This window comes from Cajanus cajan, chromosome 10 (genome assembly GCF_000230855.2).
Source record: "Cajanus cajan strain Asha chromosome 10, NIPB_CcT2T_4, whole genome shotgun sequence".
Lineage (NCBI taxonomy): Eukaryota > Viridiplantae > Streptophyta > Magnoliopsida > Fabales > Fabaceae > Cajanus > Cajanus cajan.
Window position 1 is genome coordinate 39,972,489 of NC_138526.1, and position 26,146 is coordinate 39,998,634.

Here is a 26,146-nt window from a genome sequence, read left to right on the forward strand (position 1 = left end):
TGAAGTGGTTTGGGGGGATCACTATTGATGGGTGGTCCCTACACTATGGGGTGGTATTATTCCATTACTCCTAAGTTAGTGTATTCTCGATGATGAGGAGGAGATTGGTACCACATGCATATAGAGTTAGGAGCATGCATTACATGAGTCTTAAATCATGATTATGTTATATTTTGTGATTGAAGGCATGCGAGATATAATTGATATTATATTGTGTGTTTATCTTTATATCTTGTTTATGTTGTTTATGAATGATATATATTCTCACTCCTTGTGTTTGTATGTGTTGTGTTTGGACTAAACATCATTTATAGGATGAGAGCAAGTGCAGGAAGATGGATGTTTTTGATGAGGGAGAGACATGAAGAAAGATTTTGCTCTGTTTGTATTATATCAAGACAAAGTTTTAATTTTAAGAACTATTAAATTGTTGAATTCCTCTACATTTATGTCTTATTCTTAAATTAATAATTAGGAGATTATGTTTTATCTTGATTCAAATAATATTTTATATGTTTCTTTGTTAATAAAGTGATAAATAAAATTTTGTGAAACCTTTTACTATGTCTTCAAAAAAGTTTTATTATTAAATTTATTATATATATTTTAAAATTTTTATTATTTATTTGTGATAGAAAGGTGTCACAACAACTATATTAGTATCATAAGATAAGTTTATAATTAAGTTTTAATTTTAATTTATTATTGTTATTTTAATTTAAGGGATATCATTAAAGAATATTATTTTTCATGTGAAACACTTAATGAAGTTAATCAAAAGGTAACTAGTATTTTAACCGGGATATTTGACAAATTTAATATTTATTATATATAATTAAAATTTATAATAAATTATGTATATAAAGAAATGTTACATTTGAATTTATACACATTATATTTAAAATTGAAATAAATAAATATTTTAAATATATAAATTATATTTTAAATATAAGATAAATAATTTATGTACCTGTTTGAGGGTACACTCGTAGTCTTCTGTGGGGAAGGGTCGGTCGAGAGCTTCAGATATATACTTCGGAGAAAGGGGAGGTACCTGCAAAAGGTACTCCGACGCTCAAGTCAGTATAAGCACGATTTCTCACAATAATTAATGAACAGTGACGTACCTCGATATAAGTGACCTATTTATACTATTACAGGTGGGCCTTGTCAGTAGTGGACCTCTCATAATCTTACCAAATTAGGTAATACAACCCTAATCAGCCAATTGTGTCTTAATCATGTGCTTACTGCTATTAACCATGATCAGTATTATAATCCTTGCTTTGTTCTTCGGCATATCGCCGAACCGACAGGGTAAGGCTGTGTTGATCGTCTCGGCCGTTGGCCGGGCCGATACATATTTGATGTCGTTCCGTTCGGCCGGCATTTGGCTAAACCGATATACAATATAGATACGTATTATGATTCCACTCGTGTCGGCCTTGCGCCGAGCCGACACTAGTATAACAGTGCCCTCGGCCTTCGATTACAGACCGTGCCGATGGTAACGTCAAGACTGGGTAGTCTAGTTTGCATCGGTATCTGACGAAACGGCACGTGTTGGTCCACGTGACCGATAGGGTCCTCCCGGTACAATTTATATTGTGATAAAAAATATTTTTACTTATTAATAATTTATTTGAAAAACGCATATTTAATAGTTGTTAGCGTTTAATGCAAGAGATTGATTTTTTAAAAAGTTACCTTTTTATTTGTTATCAATTTTTTAATCTAACTATTAAAGATGAGTTACTAATTGAGATCGCAACATTGAAAGAAAATAAAAGATAAGAATGAAGGGTAACGATCCATTAAAAATCGAAGCCTTTTCTATTTAAATATTCAAAGATATACACACAAGAATATTTTTACTCTGATTCTTACGATGTATTGAATTGATAAAAGTATATTGATAATATCTTTTCAACAATTTTTAATTATCTATAATTTATTAATTATTAATTAATATTTTAAATGTACTTGTCAACTGTCTTCCATATTTAAAAGGATTTTTTTTTATAATTGATTTCTTATCATTGAAATTAAATCATGATTAGTACTTTACCAAAAAAAAAATCATGATTAGTAGCTAGCCGTTTAAATTTTGAATTAGATTACTAATTTTACAAATTAATGTATAAAAAGCTAGTAAAATATATTTAATATTAATGATTTATTAAATATTATAAATTAAATATAATAATAATAATAAATGTTTTTATATATTTTTAAAAAATAATTAATATATGCTATGAATTTGTTAACTTTTTATTATATCACTAATATAGTATTAGTAGATTGTACATTTCACATGTTAAAACTTATAATAATTAATATATACAAATAAAATTTATATTAGAATTTATATATGTGTATATATTATTTAAAATTGAATAAATAAATATTTTTAAGCAAATTAATAATATTTTAGATTTAATGTAAGTAATTTATTTACGATACAATATCATTTTTATCTTTTTGATAATTTATTTTAAAGTATTAAAATTAATTCATAAATAAATATGAGATTTAATTAGATAAGAATTTAAGAAGTTTCCTAAAACCTTCTTAGATCATCAAAATGCTTAATACGGACATACATACACACATATAAATTGATTTAAGTTATTAAAGATAATATTTTAATTATTATATTTTTTTGTTAACAGTTTAATCTTTTTTATTCTAATTAACAGTATATAAATATTAATCTCTTCTAAATATATTAACATTTTGGTTGACATTTGTTGTATATTAATTAAATGCCATGAGGTCCATGGCATGAGGAATTAGTAAATTTGTTGTTTATTATTTTGTTAGGTAGATCGTAGATGTGTGGGTTTTGATTTTGAAAGATGCATAAAAGCGGGTTGGCGAGGTTATTGTCATAACGTGCGACTGTCCACATGTGATAAGTCATAACACGTGGAAGACGAGTCCACACATTATCTATCTGCTCCACTGCCTTATCGATTTTTATTCCGATAATTAAGATATGATTCGTACAAGATTAATTAAATTTTATTGAAGTGACAAGAATGTGATTAGTTTTTTATATTTATTTTTTATTTTTGTATATAATCATGTTATTACGATCTTACTTAACATATCTGATCTTCGTTGAACATATCTGTGTTTTGTAGATCGTACTTGTGTGTGCTTGAGTTTAAATATTTTTGTCGTTATTTCTAATCAAAATTGTTTTTAATGTTAATTTCTACGGAAGGAACTATTAATATTATATATATATATATATATATATAATTTAATTAAAAGAAAAAGTTACATACATATAAGTTTGTCGTGATTATTGTGGGGACAAAGTATCTCAGGAAGAAGTTGTCTGAAATAAATGAAAAATGAATTTGCAGGGTTGGTGGGTAGCCTTCACTTTGTTGCCATTTAGTAGCATTCAGTTATGGTCTGGTATGAATATGATTGGGTTATTTTGGAAGGGTTCGTATGAGTTGTATTCAAGTAGATCATACCACGAGCAAATCGGGACGAATAAATTAAACAATAAAACTTAGCTTCAATTTCTTAAGAGTGAAATTCTTCTATTAGAATTAAAATTTTAATTTGGTAATATGGATATTTGCATTTAGTATTTTTTATTAATATATGTATTTATGTATATTATTAAGATAAACTTCAATTTAAATCAAACTTTCATCTTCCTTATGAGTGGAGGAGATTCAAATTCTTCTAAAGTCACTTTCTTTGTTTGGTGAACAGTCTTCTTTATGGAGATCCTTAAGTACCTAATTAAAGACTAGTCGGAACTCTAATTGGATAAAATCGTTTGTAGTCAAGCATATACGATAAATATTAATCTTTTAAGTGGGTCTCTATGTACAATTGTTACCTGTAAATCACTTTCTCTTTCATTATCTTTTATTTATTATTTTTTTTTCTACTTCATATTCAATTTTCAAAAACTTCTTATACCTTTTAAGTAACAACTTTGTCGTCTTTGAATAATAACAGTTTAGCAATTGTTTTTTCTCGTTAACTTTTCTTATCATTATGTAATAAACTACTTGTGTATACATATCTTGTTTGTACCTCTTTTGAAAAGATAAGAAAAATCAGATTATCCAATCCTGTTTTTTTATATGGATTACTTAAACTAATTATAGCACATAAAATTCAAGTCGCAACTCACAAATATATAGCAGTAGGGTAACAACCAAACAAATTAAGGAATCACGTTTTTTTATCACTTTGATAGGAGGAATTTCATATCTCACAACAAGAAATGTTACATACAAAAAATGTTATTATAAATACAATATATATATATATATATATATAATATAATTATATACAATTTTAGTATTGATTTTAAATGCGATTTAACAACATATTTTGTATTACGTACTATAACTTATATACTCACATTTTTTAATAATATATTAATATATATTATATTTATTGTGTGAATAAAAATAGTTTTAGTGACACATATTATGTCACTATAAGGTGTATGTTACTATATGATAATTTTTTTGTAGTATCTATGAGAATTGACACGGAGAATTGACATGATGAGAAAAAGCTACATCTTTTTATCAAACAAAAAACAAAAGCAATCACTTTTGGTGAAGTTATCACATTTCATCTTTTTCTTGGATAGATAATTGACAGTGCATATACTCCTTTTTGTTATTTTTCTCTTGTATAACACTATAAAATTTACTTTGTGACACCCTTTATCCCATATGCATAGATTTAATAAATATATATACTATTATTATTTTTGGATAAACTAGAACTTAAGGTAGAAGTATCACATTAAAATCGAATCTCCAAAATAACAATACTAAATCTAAAAGAAATTACAAGGAATATTAAGTTAATGTTAAAACAACTCTAAGAAAGAATATAAATTTGAATGCAAATAATAATAGAAAATAGTTCCTTAACTAACGTCTCAGTGCTACATCTTATCAGAACATTCCCAATATAAAACTTAGACTTCTCCAACATTATCATAGTTAAAATCACCTACACATATGCAATAAAACAAAATACCAAAAAGAACAGGGAAGTAAGAAATATTTCACTCTAACTATCGGTGTAGAAAATGGCCAATAACCATATACATAATAATAACTATACATATAAAATAATAAAAAATATCATTAATCACATTTATAGTTCTCAATAATCAAGGCATACTAGACAATATATTATATTCACATGATATAACAAGGCTTGTTACACATATCTCAATATCTATCCAATTCATAATTCAAAAACAATGAGTATGTTATGATCATGCAATGGAATTAGACTTTCCTAAAACTATATGCATGTGTCGCTAGTAAAATCACTTTATCTTGACCTGAAGGCATGAGTAGTTTACAAGAACATGTCAGGTCACAACCATCACTGTTGAGCTTGGGAGAGCTTAAAAGAGTTTTGATGATCACAACATGAGAACAACAACTTGGAGCACAAAAACAAAGTCAAAGAAGTGTCAAGAAAATGCTATGAGTTGGAGCTATGTAATAGAACTTAGGATATAAATTGTTGTGAATATGTTTCTATAGTTTTGTGTGCTTTGTATGCTTTGTGCATAAGAAAATCTATATCTAAAACAAGTAGAGAGTATATGATGATGAGTTAAAAATATTAAAAAGTTATTTTGAGTCTTAAAATGAAGTTTTAAGAACTGACTCAAAATAATCGATTATTGTTAAATATAATCGATTATTTCAGCAGATAGGCTAAGTGGAATGCCTTGCTGTAATAATCGATTATTTGCCAAAATAATCGATTATCCCAGGAACAACTCTCTGGAATAATCGATTATCCAGCAAAATAATCGATTAAATTGTTCTTGGTTGGTTTCCAGAAAACCTGAAGAACAAAATAATCGATTATTCTTTAAAATAATCGATTATCTGTGTTTGAAACTTTTATAAATAGTTTGAACTTTGAGAAACTTCAGACATGAGTTAGAACTGATAATCAATTTGTGAAAAACGTTTTTGTGAGTCTTTGTGACATCTTGGAGAGTTTTCTTTGTGAAATCCAAGAGTAAAAATGTTTGTGAAAAGCTTTGTTAGAAAATCATCATCATCATATTCTTGAAAGGGGAAGATAAAGATTTGTTCAAGAATTCCAGGTGAATTCGTTCCTTTTATTCTTTGTGAATCTTTGTGGAAAATCTTGAGAAGGGTTTCTCAAGTAATAAGGTTTCTTGTAGTGGGTTCTACAAGGGGTGCTTTCTTGGGGTCAAGAAAGTGGTTATCTTTAGTATAGAAGTATATGCATGTGTGTTTGCTTGTAAACCTTCTTGATTAAAGATAGTGGAACAAATCTTAATCAGGTGTTGATTAAGGACTGGATGTAGGTCACATGTGGAGTGGCTGAACCAATATAAAAGACTTGTGCAATCTTCTTCAACCTTATCTCTTACTTTAAGTAATTGATTAATTGAATATTAAAGAAGATAAAACTTGATTAACTAGTGTATGTGAATCTTGATGGTTTAAATCTGTAATTGAACATTATTGTTGAACCTCATTATGTTGTAATCAAGTGAGCACATTGCATTCATATTCTCATAACAAGTCTTTAGGAGGGCTTCGTTTGGAAATTCTGTCATAGAAAAGTTTTGATTGAAATTAAGATCCAAAATACTCTGATAAATTTTTAAAGGGTCATTGAATCCAATTCACCCCCCTCTTGGATTGTGCCATTCTTTTCTATCAATTGGTATCTAGAGCAAGGTTCTTGAGAGTTATTCAAGATTTCAAAAATGGCCAACAACAACTTACCCTATGGTGAGGGTGTGTCTATTCATAGACCTCCTGTTTTCAATGGTGAAAACTATGTCTATTGGAAAATTATGATGAGAATTTTCATTGAAGCTATTGATATTGCTGTATGGGATGCTATAGAAAATGGACCCTATATTCCTATGAAAAAAGATGATGATGGTGAGCTTAAGGAAAAACATTGGAGTGAGTGAAGTGATGAGGAAAAAAAAAGATCCCAACATGATAAAAGAGCCAAAAACATCATAACATCTGCATTGTCTATTGATGAATTTTTCAGAATTTCACAATGTTTATCTGCTAAAGAAATGTGGGATACTTTGCAAGTCACTCATGAAGGAACAAGTGATGTAAAGAGATCAAGAAAGCATACTCTCATTAGAGAATATGAGCTGTTTAGAATGCAAAATGGTGAATCTATTTCTAATTTTCAAAAGAAATTTACACACTTGATAAATCAACTTGTTGACCTTGGCAGGAAATTTGAGAAGGAAGAGCTGAATTTGAAAGTGCTGCAATGCTTGGACAGAACATGGCAAGCAAAGGTAATAGCCATTGAAGAATCAAAGGATTTGACCTCCTTGACATTAGCTACTCTCTTTGGGAAGTTGAGGGAGCATGAGCAAAAGCTGCACATATTTGATGAACATGAGCAGCAAGATAAGAAAGGCAAAAGAGTGTCATTGAAAGCCTTGAAATCTGCCAAAGGTAAAGAGGTGTGTGAAGAAACAAGCTCCGATGATTCCGAAACCGAGAACTTCAATCTGCTGGTAAAGAAGTTCAAAAAGTTCATGAGAAGAAAGAAGAATTCTCCCTATAAATTCAACAAAAAGACAAACAAGAAAGAGGAAGCAAACAAATCCTCCTTTAATTGCTTTGAATGTGGAAAAACGGGACACATGAAAGCTGAGTGTCCAAATCTCTTGAAGAAGCAACAAGAGGAGAAGAAATTTAAGAAAAATGGAAAAGGGAAGAGAGCCTACATTGCTTGGGAAGATAATGACTCAAGCACGTCAAGTGATGAATCTGAATGTGAGGAGAACAACTTGTGCTTGATGGCTGGAACTAACCATGACACAATTGTAAGTGACTCTGACCTTGAATCCAATCCGGATTATGATTAGCTTCAAGAAGCGTTTATACAAATTCATGAAGAAGTTGTCAAATTAGGTGCCTTAAATTCAAAGTTTAAAAACAAGCTGAAATGGTATGAAAATGATTTAATTGAAGCTGAACAAGAGCTTGAAGATTTGAAGCATGAGCATGAAAATCTTCAAACTATGTTTAACTTTAGTGAAGCTCACTCCTCAAAAGATGGTTGTGAACATTGCAAAATTTTTGAAAAAGAAAATGCTGATTTAAAATCTACACTTGCAAGGTTCACTAATGGAAATGAAAACTTGAACATTCTTTTGGGAAAACAAAGAAACACTTTTGATAGGAGTGGACTTGGTTTCAACCAAAGTATGAGCATGTCATTTAAGTCAAAGAAAGTAGCTTTTGTGAAAAGTCAAAACTTTAGAAAATTCAAAAGCAACTTTTCTAGACAAACAACTTGTTTTTATTGCTGCAAAAAAGGCCATACAATTAGGAACTACTATTCTAGAAAATATGGAGTTCCAAATGGAGAGATGGTTTGGGTTGAAAAGAGTCAAAGGCTGAGAACTAACCAACAAAGACCCTTCACATGGGTACCTAAATTTTTCCTCTGAATTTTGTTGTAGGAATGCTTGAGGGCCAAAAATCTACTTTGGTATCTTGATAGTGGCTGCTCAAGGCATATGACTAGGGATCCTTCAAAATTCACAAATCTGAAATTGAAGAATGAAGGGTATGTTACCAATGGTGACAACAATAAGGGAAAAATTCTTGGACATGGCAATGTTGGTAATCCCTCCTCTCAAACATTGATTGAAAATGTTTTGCTTGTTGATGGCTTGAAACATAATTTGCTGAGTATTAGTCAATTGTGTGATAAAGGCTTTAAAATTGAATTTGATAATACATGTTGCTTGATATGTGATAAAAAGAGTAAAGAAATCAGACTCATTGGTAAAAGAATTGACAATATATACATGCTTGACTTAGAACACTCTGATGAGTCATTATTTTCCCTTATTTTCTTACCTTTCTGTGCTTATCTTAATCTCTGATTTGTGCTTAATTGTTTATATTCTGCACTGTTTTCTATTTGGGCTTTAATTGGACCGGTAATTCATATTTTAACTAAATTGAATTTTCTGGATCTTATTATCCCAATTTTTATTTTCAGGGCAATTTAATAATTATTTGGGCTTGGAATAAATTTTTGGACTTCAAGAAGATCTGCCACATCACATGCCATGTCACCATTGCACCACTTATGCCATATCAGCATTTTATTTTCTTTTTCGTTTATTTTTATTGTATTTTCGGGTCAGACCAGTGGGGGCCCATTTTTACACTCTATTAGGGTTTTTTTAGGGAAAGGAGCAGCTACCCACATGCAGACTTGATGTGACCACGTTGCTGTCTCTCTTGGAACTTTGTTTTTTTTCGTTTTCTGCTGGTGGCTCTTTGTTCTTCACGTTTTCTGGTTGTTTTCTGGTTGATCTTCCTCTTGTATCTAAACATTCACGTTTTGCTATTATTATTCACGTTTTGCCACTTTCATGTTTTCTTCTATTTTCGTTTCTGTTGCTATTTTAATGGAGGGCTAAATCCCAGGGTTTGGGCCCTTGGACAGAATGCAATCCTCTGAAAGAGGTTCTCTGTGCGTTACATTTCTTCTCCGCTTGATCCTCCCTTGTGGGATCTCTGTTCTGAGGCGTTCAACATCTGAGCCATGCTTAATGACTCTGGGTTGTTCACGTTCAGTATCTCAGGTTGCTTAATCCTGGGGAAGGAGGTCTTGCAAGGTTCACGTTTGCTTAATTCGTGTAGTGGGGTCTCATGTTAGTCTTCGCTTAGTTGATTAATCATGGACTGAACAGGATTATGTTGGACAGATTATTTGTTGTGAACCAAGGAAATCAGAGGTGCATTATGTTCAGGGGTCTGACCTATTTTAATTACTGCAAGTAATCCATACTTCTGCTCGTTTTATTTAACTCGATAATCTGAACCAACCCCCCCCCCCCCCACTGTGTGTTTGAACCTTTGACTGAGACAATTGGTCCTTGGGAGACGACCTAGGAGTCACTTCCTAGTACTACATTAATTGTTTTTTATTTGACCGGGTACGGCCTCGATCAAATTTGGCGCCGTTGCCGGGGACCATCGGTTCTTGTCAAAGGTTTTGTGTTTGTTGTGTGTTTTGTGTTTTTGTTAGTAGTTTTAAGTTTCTGTTGTGTTCTGTTTGTTCTTGGTGTTCTTGGTGTTCTTGGTGGTGTGTTAGAGTGTGTCAGTCCCATATCAGTTTCATTTCAGTTTTGTGAGTTAGTTTGATGCTTGCATTTTCGTGTCATATTGCATGTTATGTTGTGTAATTTTGTGTGTTATTAGTCCCTAAGGTCATGCAATTAGAGAACCAATTCAACAGTAAATCAATGGAACAATAACTTAGTCTGATATTTGGTTCAATTTTTGGTTCGAAATCTGGTTTGGTTTCTGGTGCATTTTGGTTCAAATTCTGGTGCATGTTGGTTAGAAATCTGGTGCATGTTGGTTAGAATTGTGGTCCGGTTTTTGGTTTGATTTCTGGCTCATGTGGTGAAAAATCTGGTCTAGTATGGTGCCAAATCTGGTGCGTTTTGTGGCTTGAATTCTGGTCCGTTTTGTAGCTTGTTTGCTCTGTTTTTGGTCCGAATTTTGGTGCATGCTCTGTTCCGGTTGTGCATACTCTGTTTTCTCTCCCTACTACTACTCTGTTCGGGTTCCAATTTGGTGGGAAAGGGTGTGAAAATTGGCTCAAAAGCTGGTGCATCAAGTGGCTGTGAATAGTGCTGAATAGTGCTAGAATTTTCCAATTAATTGTGATTTTTGGTTTCCATAGCTAGACTTGTTATTTTTGTCTGATTTTTTTTTGTGGTAACTTCTTTCAACCTATATTTTGTGTAAAAAATAGCTAGGGCACATAGTTTGGTCAAAATTTGGAGATACAAATTTTTAAAAAAAACTTTTTCAGCAAAACTTCAAACGGCCATAACTTTTGCTCTGGTTATCGGAATTAGGCAAACTTTTTTTTCATTTTGTGTAGAAAAAAAAGATCTATCCAACCCACACAGCTACGCCTTGTGGCCCCAGCCAGATCTTCAAAAAAACGTCATTTACTATTTCTTTTGTATTTTTGAAGTTTTATTTCACTATTTTTCCAAACTTTTATAATTTTTAAAAAATAGTTAGGTTTGGAATTTTGTTCTCAACTTTTTTGTGGTAGTGTCTTATGATTTTAGGATGATGTTGGTGCATTAGTTTTGATATTTTCTGAGCTTTCATGGAAATTCCCAGTTTACCCCTACTGTTCACGTGTCCTGATGCATGTGTTGCATGTAGTGCATGACTAGGAGCAACCCTGGATTTTTGTATCCATTTGATCCTGAGATTGATAGGACATTCCATAGATTAATTAGAGAGCATATCATTCCATCTTTAGATAGTGATAGTGATAGTGTTAGTGATAGTATAAGTGTTGCATCTGAACTTCATTCAAGTCAACAACAAAACATGGGTGAACATAATGGACCTCGTGAGAGGACTCTTAGGGAGATGGCTGCACCTGATTTCACTTATGAGAGTTTGTGCATCCAATATCCTGAAGAAGATGTTCCTTTCGTGCTTAAAACTGGACTAATTCATTTGTTGCCCAAGTTTCATGGTCATGCAGGTGAGGATCCACACAAACATCTAAAGGAGTTTCATATTGTATGTTCTACCATGAAGCCTCCTGATGTTCAAGAGGATCACATCTACCTGAAGGCATTTCCACATTCATTGGAGGGAGTTGCTAAGGACTGGCTGTATTATTTGGCTCCCAGGTCCATCACTAGCTGGGATGATCTCAAAAGAATGTTTCTGGAGAAATTCTTCCCTGCCTCACGGACCACTGCAATTAGGAAGGATATATCAGGGATCAGACAACTCAGTGGAGAAACCTTGTATGAGTACTGGGAAAGATTCAAGAAATTATGTGCAAGCTGTCCTCACCACCAGATTTCAGAGCAGTTGTTGCTGCAATATTTCTATGAGGGGCTGAATAACATGGAGCGGAGTATGATAGATGCAGCAAGTGGTGGAGCACTTGGTGACATGACCCCAGCTGAAGCCAGGAACTTAATAGAAAAGATGGCCTCCAACTCTCAACAATTCAGTACCAGAAATGACAATGCAATTGTTGTTAGAGGAGTTCATGATGTGGCCACTGATACAGATAAAAAGCTGGAGAGTAAACTTGATGCCTTGGTCAGCCTGGTGAGTGAACTTGCTGCGAATCAAAAGTCAGCATCTGTGGCAAGAGTTTGCGGCCTTTTCACATCAAATGATCATCATACAGATTCGTGTCCATCATTGCAGCAGTCTTCTGATGTTAATGCTCCTCAAGCCTATGCTGCAAATATCTACAATAACAGACCAATGCAGCAGCAGCAACAGCAACAACAACAAAATTGTGATTTGTCCAGCAACAGATATAATCCAGGATGGAGGAATCATCCTAATCTTAGATGGTCTTCGCAGCAGCAGCAACAACCTTCACCACCATTTCAGAGTTCTGCTGGTCCAAGCAGACCTTATGTGCCTCCACCAGTTCAGCAGCAGCAACAGCAACAATATCACAGGCAGCAGAATGAAGCTCCTGCACCATCAGCTCCTCAACCTTCTACTTCCGAACCTTCATTGGAGGAGTTAGTGAGGCAGATGACAATTCAAAATATGCAATTCCAGCAAGAGACCAGAGCTTCCATTCAGAGCTTGACCAATCAGATGGGATAGATGGCTACTCAACTTAATCAGGCACAGTCACAAAATTCAGATAAGTTGCCTTCACAGATTGTGCAGAATCCAAGAAATGTGAGTGCCATCACATTGAGGTCCGGGAAACAGATTGACATGCCCACTGTAGTACCTCCACCGCCATCTGCACCTGTACCAGTTCCAGTTCCAACATCTGCATCTGAGCAAAATGATCAACCAGTTGGTGTCAAAAATTTTCATGCAGGTGGACCTTCTTCCAGCACCAGTTCAGATTTGCAGCCTCCTATCCCTCTTCCATTTCCTCCTAAGGTGATTCCAAGCAAAAAAATGGAAGAGGTGGATAAGGAAATCTTGGAGACCTTCAGGAAAGTAGAGGTGAACATACCTTTGCTTGATGCCATAAAGCAAATCCCGAGATATGCAAAATTCCTCAAGGAGCTGTGCACTCATAAAAGGAAGATGAAGGGAAATGAGAGAATCAGCATGGGCAGAAATGTGTCTGCTTTGATAGGTAAATCTGTTCCTCACATTCCTGAAAAATGTAAGGACCCAGGTACTTTCTGCATACCTTGTATTATTGGGAATAACAAATTTGAAAATGCCATGCTTGATCTGGGTGCTTCTATAAATGTCATGCCTCTGTCCATTTTTAAATCTTTGTCTCTTGGTCCTATGCAACCTACGGGTGTGGTGATACAGTTGGCAAATAGAAGTGTTGCCCACCCTACAGGTTTGATTGAGGATGTTTTAGTTCGGGTTGGTGAACTGATTTTCCCTGCCGATTTTTATGTGCTTGATATGGAGGAGGGATTCTCCCATGGATCTGCCCCAATCATTTTAGGCAGACCATTTTTGAAAACAGCCCGAACTAAGGTAGATGTGTATGCTGGTACATTATCCATGGAATTTGGTGATAGTATTGTCCATTTTAACATTCTTGATGCCATGAAACATCCATCTGAAAACCATTCTGTTTTTCGTGCTGAGATACTTGATGATATTGTTGATGAGTATTCTTCTAATTTTCATTCTCTGCATGATAAGAAACATTGTTTTCTGTCTGATCTATATACTTCTCTTGCATGCACTGATTCTGATTCTGTTTTTGATTTTGAATCTGTTTCTGTATCAGATTTTGATTCCTGTCCCAAGAATAATTGTGATTTTGTAACTGATTGTGCATATGATGTTTTGGGTGCTGTACCTCTGGATATTATTTCTTTAGAGTCAGAATGCACTAACCATGTTTCAGGAAGTACACGTGAGTCTGACTTGCAGGTTGAGGTACATGCTGTGGAACCCTTAGTTCCTTCCACTGTTCAGCCAGCACCCATTCCAGAATTAAAGCCTCTACCAGAAAACCTCAAGTATGCCTACTTGGAGGATGATGAGAAGTTTCCAGTTATCATTTCCACCTCCCTTGATGCTGTTCAAGAGGAGAAACTGTTGCACGTTCTGAAAAAGCATAAGAAAGCCATCGGTTGGACCCTGGCGGACATCCTTGGTATCAGCCCATCCACTTGCATGCATAGGATACTCTTAGAGGATGGAGCTAAACCAGTCAGACAACCCCAGAGGCGACTCAACCCTGTCATTTTGGATGTAGTGAAGAAGGAGGTGACCAAGCTTCTTCAAGTTGGGATCATTTATCCTATATAAGATAGTCAGTGGGTGAGTCCGGTCCAGGTTGTCCCCAAGAAGACAGGTCTCACTGTTGTGAAAAATGAGAGGGATGAGCTCATTCCCACTAGAGTGCAAAACAGTTGGAGGGTCTGCATCGACTACCGGAGGCTGAATCAAGCAACTAGGAAGGATCACTTTCCTCTGCCCTTCATTGATCAGATGCTTGAGCGTCTGGCAGGTAAATCTCACTACTGTTTTCTTGATGGTTTTTCTGGTTACTTTCAAATCCACATTGCTCCTGAGGATCAAGAGAAAACCACATTCACCTGCCCCTTTGGCACTTTTGCCTATAGGAGGATGCCCTTTGGCCTATGCAATGCCCCTGGTACCTTCCAGCGGTGCATGCTTAGTATCTTTTCTGATTTTCTTGAAAATTGCATAGAGGTGTTTATGGATGATTTCACTGTGTATGGATCCTCTTTTGATACATGTTTGGATAGTCTGGATAAAGTTTTGAATAGATGCATTGAGACTAACCTTGTTCTTAATTTTGAGAAATGTCATTTCATGGTTGAGCAGGGTATAGTTTTAGGGCATATCATCTCTAGTAGGGGCATTGAGGTAGATCCTGCAAAGATATCTGTTATTTCACAATTGCCTTACCCCTCTTGCGTGCGAGAGGTGCGATCTTTTCTTGGCCATGCAGGTTTCTACAGGCGCTTCATTAAAGACTTCAGCAAGAAGGCCCTTCCACTATCCAATCTACTGCAGAAGGAGGTTGATTTTGTTTTTGATGACAGGTGTAAACAGGCATTTGACTGCCTCAAGGAAGCACTGACCACCACTCCAATCATTCAGGCACCTGATTGGACAGTCCCATTTGAGCTGATGTGTGATGCATCCAATTATGCATTGGGAGCTGTCCTAGCACAGAGAGTTGACAGGTTGCCTCGAGTGATATATTATGCTTCCAGGACTTTGGATGCTGCCCAAGCAAACTACACTACCACAGAGAAAGAGCTTCTTGCCATTGTTTTTGCTCTTGATAAATTTAGATCTTATTTGCTTGGTTCTCGTGTTATTATCTATACTGACCATGCAGCTCTGAAGTACCTGCTGAAAAAGGCTGAGTCAAAGCCTAGATTGATCAGGTGGATGCTTTGGCTCCAGGAGTTTGACTTGGATATCCGGGACAGGAGTGGAGCTCAAAATTTGGTGGCAGACCATCTCAGCAGAATTAAAAGACCTGAGGATAGTGCTGACATCTTGCCCATCCAGGATAATTTTCCTGATGAAAATTTGTTTATTATTTCTTCTGTTTCTGCTTCTTCTACCCCTTGGTTTGCAAACATTGTTAATTTTTTAGTTGCTTCTGTTTTTCCTCCCTTAGCATCACGAGCTCAAATTGATAAAATTAAGAGTGATGCTAAGCATTATATTTGGGATGACCCCTATTTGTGGAAGTTTTGCAGTGACCAGGTGATTAGGAGATGCATACCAGATAATGAGATTGATTCGGTCCTGCAGTTTTGTCATTCTTCCCCACCAGGTGGCCATCTAGGCATTCAGAGGACAGCTCGCAAGGTGCTTGACTGTGGTTTCTACTGGCCCACGATCTTCAGAGATGCGTGGAAGATTTGTAGCACTTGTGAGCAGTGTCAGTGAGCAGGAGGATCCCTTACATGGAGACAGCAGATGCCTCAGCAGCCCATGCTATTCTGTGAGGTGTTTGATGTCTGGGGTATTGATTTCATGGGTCCCTTTCCTGTTTCTTTTGGATTTTCCTACATTCTTTTAGCTGTTGATTATGTTTCAAAATGGGTGGAAGCCAAACCCACCAGAACTAATGATGCTCGGGTTGTAGTGGATTTTGTTAGATCTCACCTATTTTGCAGGTTTGGAGTACCCAGAGCCATTGTTAGTGATCAAGGAACCCATTTTTGCAACAGATCTATGCAGGCTTTGCTCAAGAAGTATGGGGTAGTGCACAGAATTTCCACACCTTACCACCCCCAAACTAATGGGCAAGCTGAGATTTCAAATAGGGAGATCAAGAGAATCTTAGAGAAGATTGTACAGCCCAACAGAAAAGATTGGAGTAACAGGTTGGATGATGCTCTTTGGGCACATAGGACTGCCTACAAAGCACCTATAGGGATGTCTCCTTATCGGGTTGTCTTTGGCAAGGCATGTCATTTACCTGTTGAGATTGAGCATCGGGCCTACTGGGCTGTGAAGACCTGCAACTTCTCCATTGATCAGGCTGGTGAGGAAAGAAAGTTGCAACTGAGTGAGCTGGATGAGATCCGCCTGGAAGCCTATGAGAACTCTAAGTTCTACAAGGAGAAAACCAAGAAGTTCCATGATAGTTTGATAGCTAGAAAGGACTTCACGGTTGGGCAGAAAGTTTTACTGTATAATTCAAGGCTTGGTCTCATGGGTGGTAAGTTGCGTTCTAAGTGGATTGGACCTTTTGTTGTTACTAATGTTTTTCCTTATGGTACAGTTGAGATCAAAAGTGAATCCACAAACAAGAGCTTCAAAGTTAACGGGCACCGTCTGAAACCTTTCCTCAGCAATCCTTCCCTGTTGAATGCAGTTGTAGAGGAGATGTCTCTGCTCGACCCCACTTCCTTTCCACCATCTCCATGACTTAGGGAGTTCTCTTTTCCCCCTCTTTGCACATGTCCCATTCTGTTGATTATTTTAATTGCTTTGATCTTATGATGTGAGCCACATTGGGACAATGTGTGATTTAAGTGTGGGGGGGTGTCTTGTTTACACTGTCTTGTTTAGATGCTTTTAGGGTTTATTTGTCAATTTTGGTTTAGGTTCTATGTTTAGGTGTCATGTACAGTTTTGCATGTTTCTCTTTGATTTCTGGGTTTTGATAGTTTATGGGCACTTGCTTCACTCTTGGATATGAGTTACTTAATATTCTATGGATTGAAATCCCTGTCTTTCTCTGCTTGGCAATTTGATTATGAGGTTTGAGAGGTTGAATTGAATGTGACAGATTTACCCTATGTGAGGTTTGACCCTTTCTCTGCTCTTTCTTGTGTGTTTTGCCTCTTGATTGCTTGCACAATATCCTTGGCTTGACTCTGTTTGATATTTCTTGGTCCACATGCATGTTTGGAAAGGATTAAGGCATTTTTATTCTGATAAGCCTCTAGCCAAATAAGCCTACCTTGAATTAACTCCTCTGATAACCCCTGCTGAGCCTATTTCCCCTTCTTTGTTCGAACCTCATTACAAGCCTTAAGTGAAAAACCATGATTACCTTAACCTTAGGGAGTTTTGGAGCTTTGGAATTGTTTTGGGAATAAGTTCTTGAATAAGTGTGGGGGTGTGTGTGTATGTTTCATTGGATGATATATATTGGCTAGTTGGTTCTTCATGCTGTATATTTATTTCTCTGCACATCTTATATTAGATTATCTCAAAATTTCGTGTGTACTGTTCATGCTTCCAAAAAAAAAAAAAAAAAAAAAAAACAAACGAAAAAAGAGAAATTGTATGAGGCAAAGGGGAAGAGGATTGGTTATTTTAGAGGTCATTAGAGGTTTTGGGTTTGCTTATTATGTTTATTCTTGACTTATTCCCCATTGCTCCTCTGCTTCCTCTGGTTTGTAGTTACTTATCCCATATATTATCTTCTACCCTGTCCTTGGCCTCATTACAACCCTAAAAAGACCTTTTGATCCTCATGTGCATGTGTGTTGAGTGTTGATTTTAGAGGCTTGCCAAGTCTATCTGTTGCTTGTTTTTCATGAGTGCTTTGAGAGTATACAGTTGCCTAGACACTTGAGAGATACAGTGATACAGTGCATCTTGTGAGGTTCTGTTATTTTTGATTCACCTCTTAAGTTGATTGATTGTCTTGCCATGTTTTGAAATGCTTGGATGATTTCCATAAGTATCTGGTTTCTTTGACTCTTTGCGTGTTGCATGTTGCCTATTCCTCTCTTTTCTCAGGATTCAATGAGGATTATGTAACTCTGTCTGTTTGTGTGTTGTTGTTTTTGTTTTCGTTTTTCTCCATGTGGCTCTCTTTGCTATCTTTGGTATCTTTTAAATTGTTCCTTGCTCTGCTTTTTGATTTTGCCCAGGAGTGCAAAAGGCTAAGTGTGGGGGAATTTGATGAGTCATTATTTTTCCTTATTTTCTTTCCTTTCTGTGCTTATCTTAATCTCTGATTTGTGCTTAATTGTTTATATTCTGCACTGTTTTCTATTTGGGCTTTAATTGGACCGGTAATTCATATTTTAACTAAATTGAATTTTCTGGATCTTATTATCCCAATTTTTATTTTCAGGGCAATTTAATAATTATTTGGGCTTGGAATAAATTTTTGGACTTCAAGAAGATCTGCCACATCACATGCCATGTCACCATTGCACCACTTATGCCATATCAGCATTTTATTTTCTTTTTCGTTTATTTTTATTGTATTTTCGGGTCAGACCAGTGGGGGCCCATTTTTACACTCTATTAGGGTTTTTCTAGGGAAAGGAGCAGCTACCCACATGCAGACTTGATGTGACCACGTTGCTGTCTCTCTTGGAACTTTGTTTTTTTTCGTTTTCTGCTGGTGGCTCTTTGTTCTTCACGTTTTCTGGTTGTTTTCTGGTTGATCTTCCTCTTGTATCTAAACATTCACGTTTTGCTATTATTATTCACGTTTTGCCACTTTCATGTTTTCTTCTATTTTCGTTTCTGTTGCTATTTTAATGGAGGGCTAAATCCCAGGGTTTGGGCCCTTGGACAGAATGCAATCCTCTGAAAGAGGTTCTCTGTGCGTTGCATTTCTGCTCCGCTTGATCCTCCCTTGTGGGATCTCTGTTCTGAGGCGTTCAACATCTGAGCCATGCTTAATGACTCTGGGTTGTTCACGTTCAGTATCTCAGGTTGCTTAATCCTGGGGAAGGAGGTCTTGCAAGGTTCACGTTTGCTTAATTCGTGTAGTGAGGTCTCATGTTAGTCTTCGCTTAGTTGATTAATCATGGACTGAACAGGATTATGTTGGACAGATTATTTGTTGTGAACCAAGGAAATCAGAGGTGCATTATGTTCAGGGGTCTGACCTATTTTAATTACTGCAAGTAATCCATACTTCTGCTCGTTTTATTTAACTCGATAATCTGAACCAACCCCCCCCACTGTGTGTTTGAACCTTTGACTGAGACAATTGGTCCTTGGGAGACGACCTAGGAGTCACTTCCTAGTACTACACTAATTGTTTTTTATTTGACCGGGTACGGCCTCGATCACACTCAATAACAATGTCAAACACTAAGTGTCTAATAACTCAAGAAGAAAACATATGGATTTGGCATAGGAGAGCTGCACACATTCATATGGATCACCTAAATAAGCTGTGTAGGAAAGAATTAGTGGTTGGTCTACCTAAACTCAAGTTTGGAAAGACAAACTATGTGATGCTTGTCAAAAGGGCAAGCAAGTGAAGGCTAGCTTTAAAAGCAAAAATCAAATTTCCACATCTAGACCTTTGCAATTAATTCACATGGATTTGTTTGGTCCTTCAAGAACAATGAGCTTAGGCGGAAACTACTATGGCTTAGTAATTGTTGATGACTATTCTAGATACACATGGGTTATGTTTCTTGCAAATAAAAATGATGCTTTTAATGCCTTTAGAAAATTTGCCAAACTTGTTCAAAATGAGAAGTGCTCAAACATCACCTCTATAAGAAGTGACCATGGAGGTGAGTTTCAAAACATGTTGTTTCAAAAATTCTGTGAGGAACATGGTATAAACCATAATTTCTCAACACCTAAGACACCTCAACAAAATGGGGTTGTTGAGAGAAAGAATAGGTCCTTAGAAGAACTTGCTAGAACAATGTTGAATGAAACAAACTTGCCAAAATATTTTTGGGCTGATGCTGTTAACACTGCTTGTCATGTGTTAAACAAAGTTCTGATTCGGCCCATATTAAAGAAAACGCCCTATGAAATCTATAAAGGAAAGAAGCCTAATATTTCCTATTTTAGAGTGTTTGGATGTAAGTGCTATGTGCTGAACAATGGAAAAGAGCAACTTGGGAAGTTTGATGCAAAGGCTGATGAAGCAATATTTCTAGGATACTCTACAAATAGTAAGGCTTATATAATTTATAATAAGAGAACTCTAGTTGTAGAAGAATCTGTCCATGTGGTATTTGATGAGTCAAACAAGCAAGAGACTAGGCAAACTGAAATTGAAGATTTGAATGAGTTGCTTGATCAATCCCTATTGGAGAATGGACCTAATGAAGTGCCTAAGGAGAGTGAATCACTTGAGAAAACAAAGGAAACATGTGAACAATTGCCTAAGGAATGGAAAACCACAAGAGACTTATCAATGGACAACATAATTGGAAGCATTGGTAAGGGTGTTTCAACTAGGAGTGCAATTAAAAATATTTGCAACACTATGGCATTTGTGTCACAAGTTGAACCTAAGAACATTGATGAAGCACTTAAAGATGAACATTGGTTAATGGCTATGCAAGAGGAACTAAATCAGTTTGAAAGAAATGAAGTGTGGGATTTAGTGCCATTACCAAAAGATCATCCAATTATTGGAACCAAATGGGTTTTCAGAAATAAGCTTGATGAATCTGGAATAATTCTAAGAAATAAGGCAAGACTAGTGGCTAAGGGATATAATCAAGAAGAGGGAATTGACTATGATGAGACTTTTGCCCCTGTAGCAAGGATAGAAGCCATTAGATTACTTCTTGCTTATTCCTCTATAAAGAATTTCAAGCTCTATCAAATGGATGTGAAAAGTGCTTTCCTCAATGGATTTATACAAGAGGAAGTATATGTGGAACAGCCACCTGGCTTTGTGGACTTCAAGAATCCTAATCACGTGTACAAGCTTAAGAAGGCACTCTATGACTTGAAGCAAGCTCCTAGATCTTGGTATGACAGGCTGAGAAAATTTCTAATTGAGAGTGATTATGAAAGAGGAAAGGTGGATAATACATTGTTTGTCAAGAAATTTAAAAATGATACAATGTATGTACAAATATATGTGGATGATATTGTGTTTGGATCTACAAATATCTCTCTTTGTGAAGAATTTGCAAAAATAATGCAAGGAGAATTTGAAATGTCAATGATGGGAGAGCTTACATTCTTTTTAGGATTGCAAGTTAAACAAATGCATGATGGAATTTTCATAAGTCAAAGCAAGTATTGCAATGAACTGTTGAAAAAGTTTGGTATGGAAGGGTGTAAGGAGGCTGCCACACCAATATCAAACATTTGCAATCTTGACTTAGATGAGAAAGGGATTGCTGTTGATAACTCAAAATATAGAGGCATCATAGGATCACTCTTGTACTTGACAGCAAGTAGGCCTGACATAATGTTTGCTGTGTGCCTATGTGCAAGATTCCAAGCTAATCCTAAAGAATCTCATATGAAAAGTGTGAAGAGAATCCTTAAGTATTTGAAAGGTACAACTAATGTTGGTTTGTGGTATCCAAAGGGAGTCTCACTAAGTCTGATAGGCTACTCAGATTCAGACTATGCTGGGTGTAGACTAGATAGAAAGAGCACAAGTGGAACTTGTCACTTGCTAGGTAGTGCACTTGTTTCATGGCATAGCAAAAAGCAAGCTTGTGTTGCTTTGAGTACAGCTGAGACTGAATATATAGCTGCTGGAAGTTGTTGTGCTCAAATTCTTTGGATGAAACAACAATTAAGAGATTATGGAGTTGAGTTGAACAAAATTCCTTTGAGGTGTGACAATACTAGTGCAATAAACTTGACCAAGAATCCTGTGCTGCACTCAAGAACAAAACATATTGAGATAAGACACCACTTTTTGAGAGATCATGTTCAAAGGAATGATTGTGTTGTAGAATTTGTGGAAACAAGGAAGCAATTAGCTGATATTTTTACAAAACCTCTACCAAGAGAAAGATTCAACCAATTGAGAATTGAATTAGGAATAATCAATGAATCAAGTTTGAATTGATTATGCTGTGAGAATGGAAGTAAGATATGTGTGGTAGAAAGTATCAGTGACAAATAAGACTTGGTAAAAATTGACAAATGTTAAAATTTCTGAGAAGCAAAACTTCTCTGGAATAATCGATTATCTTAAGATATAATCGATTATCTTAAGTAATTCATGTAAATAATCGATTATCTTGGATAATAATCGATTATATGGAACATGATGAATTTCAAGAGTCTTTGAAATAATCGATTATTTGGGCAATAATCGATTATCTGGTAAGAAGGAACTCAAGAGTCACTGTAATAATCGATTATCTTGGGTAATAATCGATTATCTGAAGGTTGGAATCTGAGAAGTCACTGGAATAATCGATTATTCTGTAAATAATCGATTATCTGGGTCGTGTTAGGAGTAACTACCCTCTGTAATAATCGATTATCCTTAAAATAATCGATTATCCATATCAGATTTCGTTTTTAAGAGATTTTACTGATGCAAATAATCGATTATTTGCATAAATAATCGATTATCTGGGTTTTCTTTTAAAATTTCCTGAAACGGTTATTTACGCGCCAACCCTTAAAACTACCCATTACCCTTATACCCAGAACGTGCTAGGGCTTCAAAAACACTCTCATTCTCTTATTCTCTCATTCTATCATTTTCTCCCTAACCCTCTCAAATCCTCTCAAATCTCTCATCTTCTTCATCTTTCTCAAAAACCCATCCATGGAATCTTCCTCCAAGAGGCCCAAGAAGCTGGAACTGAGGGGGAGCAAGCGCCCTCTTCCCTCAGAGCAACTGATTTCGAAGTGGTTCGCGGATGAGAAAGCGCAAGAATATTACTTCGAGTGGTACGCTGGTCGGAGAATCATTCCTCCGAAGACCTTGAAGCTTGAATGGTTCAAGAATGAAGGGTTTAGCTTTCCAACCCTTTTGGAGCATCAGGAGTTGAAGGCGTTCCTGGAGATGGAAGGACCCTACTACCCGGAACTGATCAGGTTATTTCTCTGTTTTGCCACTACTAACGGAGGAGTTATGCAATCAGTGGTGAAGGGCAAACTGATCAAGTTGGACGGACCAACTCTGAAAGCGGCTGCGGGTCTGAGCGGGACAGGAGCAGAGAAACCCCAGCCATTCAACTTTGGAGATTTTGAAGAACTCACAACCTTTCGGGACTGTCAAAGGGTTCCGTCAAACACCAACTATGAGAAATTTTTGGCGGGAGGTATGAAGAAAAACTCTCGTTTAATTTCTTTCATTATTGCCTGGATGTTAAAACCGAGGTTGCACAACCATGCTCAAATGTCTCGGGATTGTCGCCACCGGCCCGAAACGGGCCTCGGCGGTCGCGAAGACGGTCGAGCTCGCTTTTATTTTAGTTTTGAGAATGTATTGGATTATTAGAACGACTTGTTCTCAAACTGAGACCTTGTCGATCCTATCCAATTTATTTATTAAAACGTCTCACCAATCCATATTAATCCCAAGCGGGACCCTCCATGGATTAGTGGTTTTCGTAAAAGGAGGGTTCGTGGAGTCGCCACCAATGTTTTACTCAAAACATTGGAAAAAGGGATAAGGCAATTGATTTTATAAATCAACTTTGGCCATTACAACCAGAGTCGGGTAAGGGAGTCGGTTACGCGTGGGGAAGGTGTTAGCACCCCACAGCGCCCCTTTCGGGTTCCCTATGACAGATTATATTCTAAAATAACAGTATAAAATTACTAAATTACCCCTATTTATTATAAGCGATTATAAATTAACTATCTACATGATGACAGTTTAAATATGCACACAGAAAGCAGTAAAAGGAAGGATTTAAGAAGAAACCTCTTGAAGCGTGCTTTTATATATTGAGTAAAACTGGGAAGCTTTTTGGCGTTCCCTCGCTCTACAAGCTCGCTCGCTCTCTCCTATAAAATTTTGACTATGGAAATCCGGAGGATTTCCCTTCGACTAGGTTCGAATCTCCAAGCTAAGTGCTCGGAATTCCAGAACTTCGTCGGATCGACTCCCAGAGAGATTTCTAGGGCAGAACACTGCTCAAAAACCCCAGAATACTCAAGGAGGGAGTCAAAACTGAGTGTGAAAGTGTGGAATGACGTCCAATTGACGTCATATTTATAGGGAATAGGCGCAATACGGCCTACAGGGGCAATACGGCCGTATTGAAATTTTTGAACTTCAATACGGTCGTATTGAAGTTCAATACGGTCGTATTGAAATTCAGAAATTTCAATGCGCCCGTATTGAGTTCGCTGCGGTTGTATTGAAGTGTCAATACGGTCGTATTGACTTCAGTACGACCGTATTGAAGTGTCAATACGGTCGTATTGACTTCAGTACGGCCGTATTGAAGTTTCAGAAACTTCAATACGCCGTATTGAGTTTCGCTGCAGCCGTATTGAAGCTTCAATACGGCCGTATTAAGTTCAGTACGGCCGTATTGGGCTTTTTCCCTCCACTTCCTTATTTTGAGCTATTCTAAGACCTCTAGACCTACAGAGAACCCTCCTAGGGCCTTCGAGGAGTCCTTCTGGCTGATTATCCTTCAGTCTTCGAGAGTCTTCAAGCTTTATTTCCGACCCGGACAATTTTAGGGGTCTACAGCTGCCCCCCCTTTACTTAGTCGGACGGTCTTTTGGTGTACCGGCTGACAAGTAAAGGAGTTGACCCAATTGTCCGGGTGATGTGCCAACCTTCTGACTTGTAGCGTCTTCCGGTGGAAAATTATAGAGTAGCCTCTCCAGGTTGTTGCATACCTCGGCGCTTCTGACAACCTCGGTAGCTAAGTTTAACACCAACGTGCCTCTGACGACGCTGATGGCTGAGTATTGTCTCTCCAGACCTTGAGTATTGTCTCTCCAGACCTTGAGTACTGTCTCTCCAGACCTTGAGTACTGTCTCTCCAGACTTTGAGTACCGTCTCTCCAGACTTTGTTTGAGTACCGTCTCTCCAGACCTTGTTTGAGTATTGTCTCTCCAGACCTCGTTTGAGTATTGTCTCTCCAGACCTTGTTTGAGTACCGTCTCTCCAGACCTTGTTTGAGTACCGTCTCTCCAGACCTTGTTTGAGTATTGTCTCTCCAGACCTTGTTTGAGTATCGTCTCTCCAGACCTTGTTTGAGTATTGTCTCTCCAGACCTCGTTTGAGTATTGTCTCTCCAGACCTTGTTTGAGTATTGTCTCTCCAGACCTTGTTTGAGTACTGTCTCTCCAGACTTCGTTTGAGTATCGTCTCTCCAGACTTTGCCTCTCAAAGATGAGGTAGTTGAGTATAGTTTGTCTCCACAGTCCACAATGCTGCTTCGACGGTTTGTTTTTCTGATTTTGTGCCGCTGAGGGCTGGATAACGCAGGGATCCGTCTAGGGGATGTGCAGTCATTCATAGGTTCTTGTGTCCCAACTTGCATTGCTTAGTTGGTACCCATGGGAATTTTTGACTCCTTGGGGTGTAGACACAGATGCTCTCTCTCTGAGTTGAGCGATGCCTTATGTTTGGCTGACGTCCTTTTGACGTGAGTGGAGTATCCCGGTTGTCCTTATTCGGGTGTCTCTCTTTGATTTTCTGATTGTGTTGCCTCTGTGTAGGCTATTATCCGCTGGGGGATTTCGTCGTTGATTTTGATTAGCCTCTTCTGTTAGGCGTATCGGCTTGACGTTCGATGTTTGGCTAAGAGCCGGATTCCACTTGGGGAATACTTATTGATATTTTTGATTTTCTTCTCCTTTTTGCAGGGATGCCTCTTGAGTAGGCGATTGGGGATTTGGGGATCTTATTGTATCCCAGAGTATTATTTAGGAAGCCTCTACAGGCTTAGCCTCGCTCAGCGCTTTGAGTCGGAGAGCTATCTTC

General features: G+C 36.7%; 1 protein-coding gene and 1 long non-coding RNA gene across 2 annotated transcripts; one reads left to right on the forward strand and one right to left on the reverse strand.

Annotated features, from left to right (window-relative positions):
* Window positions 1-8,436: 8,436 nt before the first annotated feature.
* Window positions 8,437-12,206, reverse strand: LOC145952914 (uncharacterized). The gene is made up of 3 exons (XR_014430414.1): window positions 11,916-12,206; window positions 11,488-11,814; window positions 8,437-11,307 (listed from the first exon to the last, which is right to left on the reverse strand). It is a non-coding gene; the product is annotated as an uncharacterized LOC145952914 (long non-coding RNA).
* Window positions 12,207-12,815: 609 nt separating this feature from the next.
* Window positions 12,816-19,262, forward strand: LOC145952490 (uncharacterized). The gene is made up of 7 exons (XM_083064858.1): window positions 12,816-13,233; window positions 13,411-14,184; window positions 14,542-14,688; window positions 15,010-15,643; window positions 15,776-15,964; window positions 16,199-16,376; window positions 19,206-19,262. Exons 1-7 carry the CDS (start codon window positions 12,816-12,818, stop codon window positions 19,260-19,262), a joined length of 2,397 nt encoding a protein of 798 aa, XP_082920984.1.
* Window positions 19,263-26,146: the final 6,884 nt, after the last annotated feature.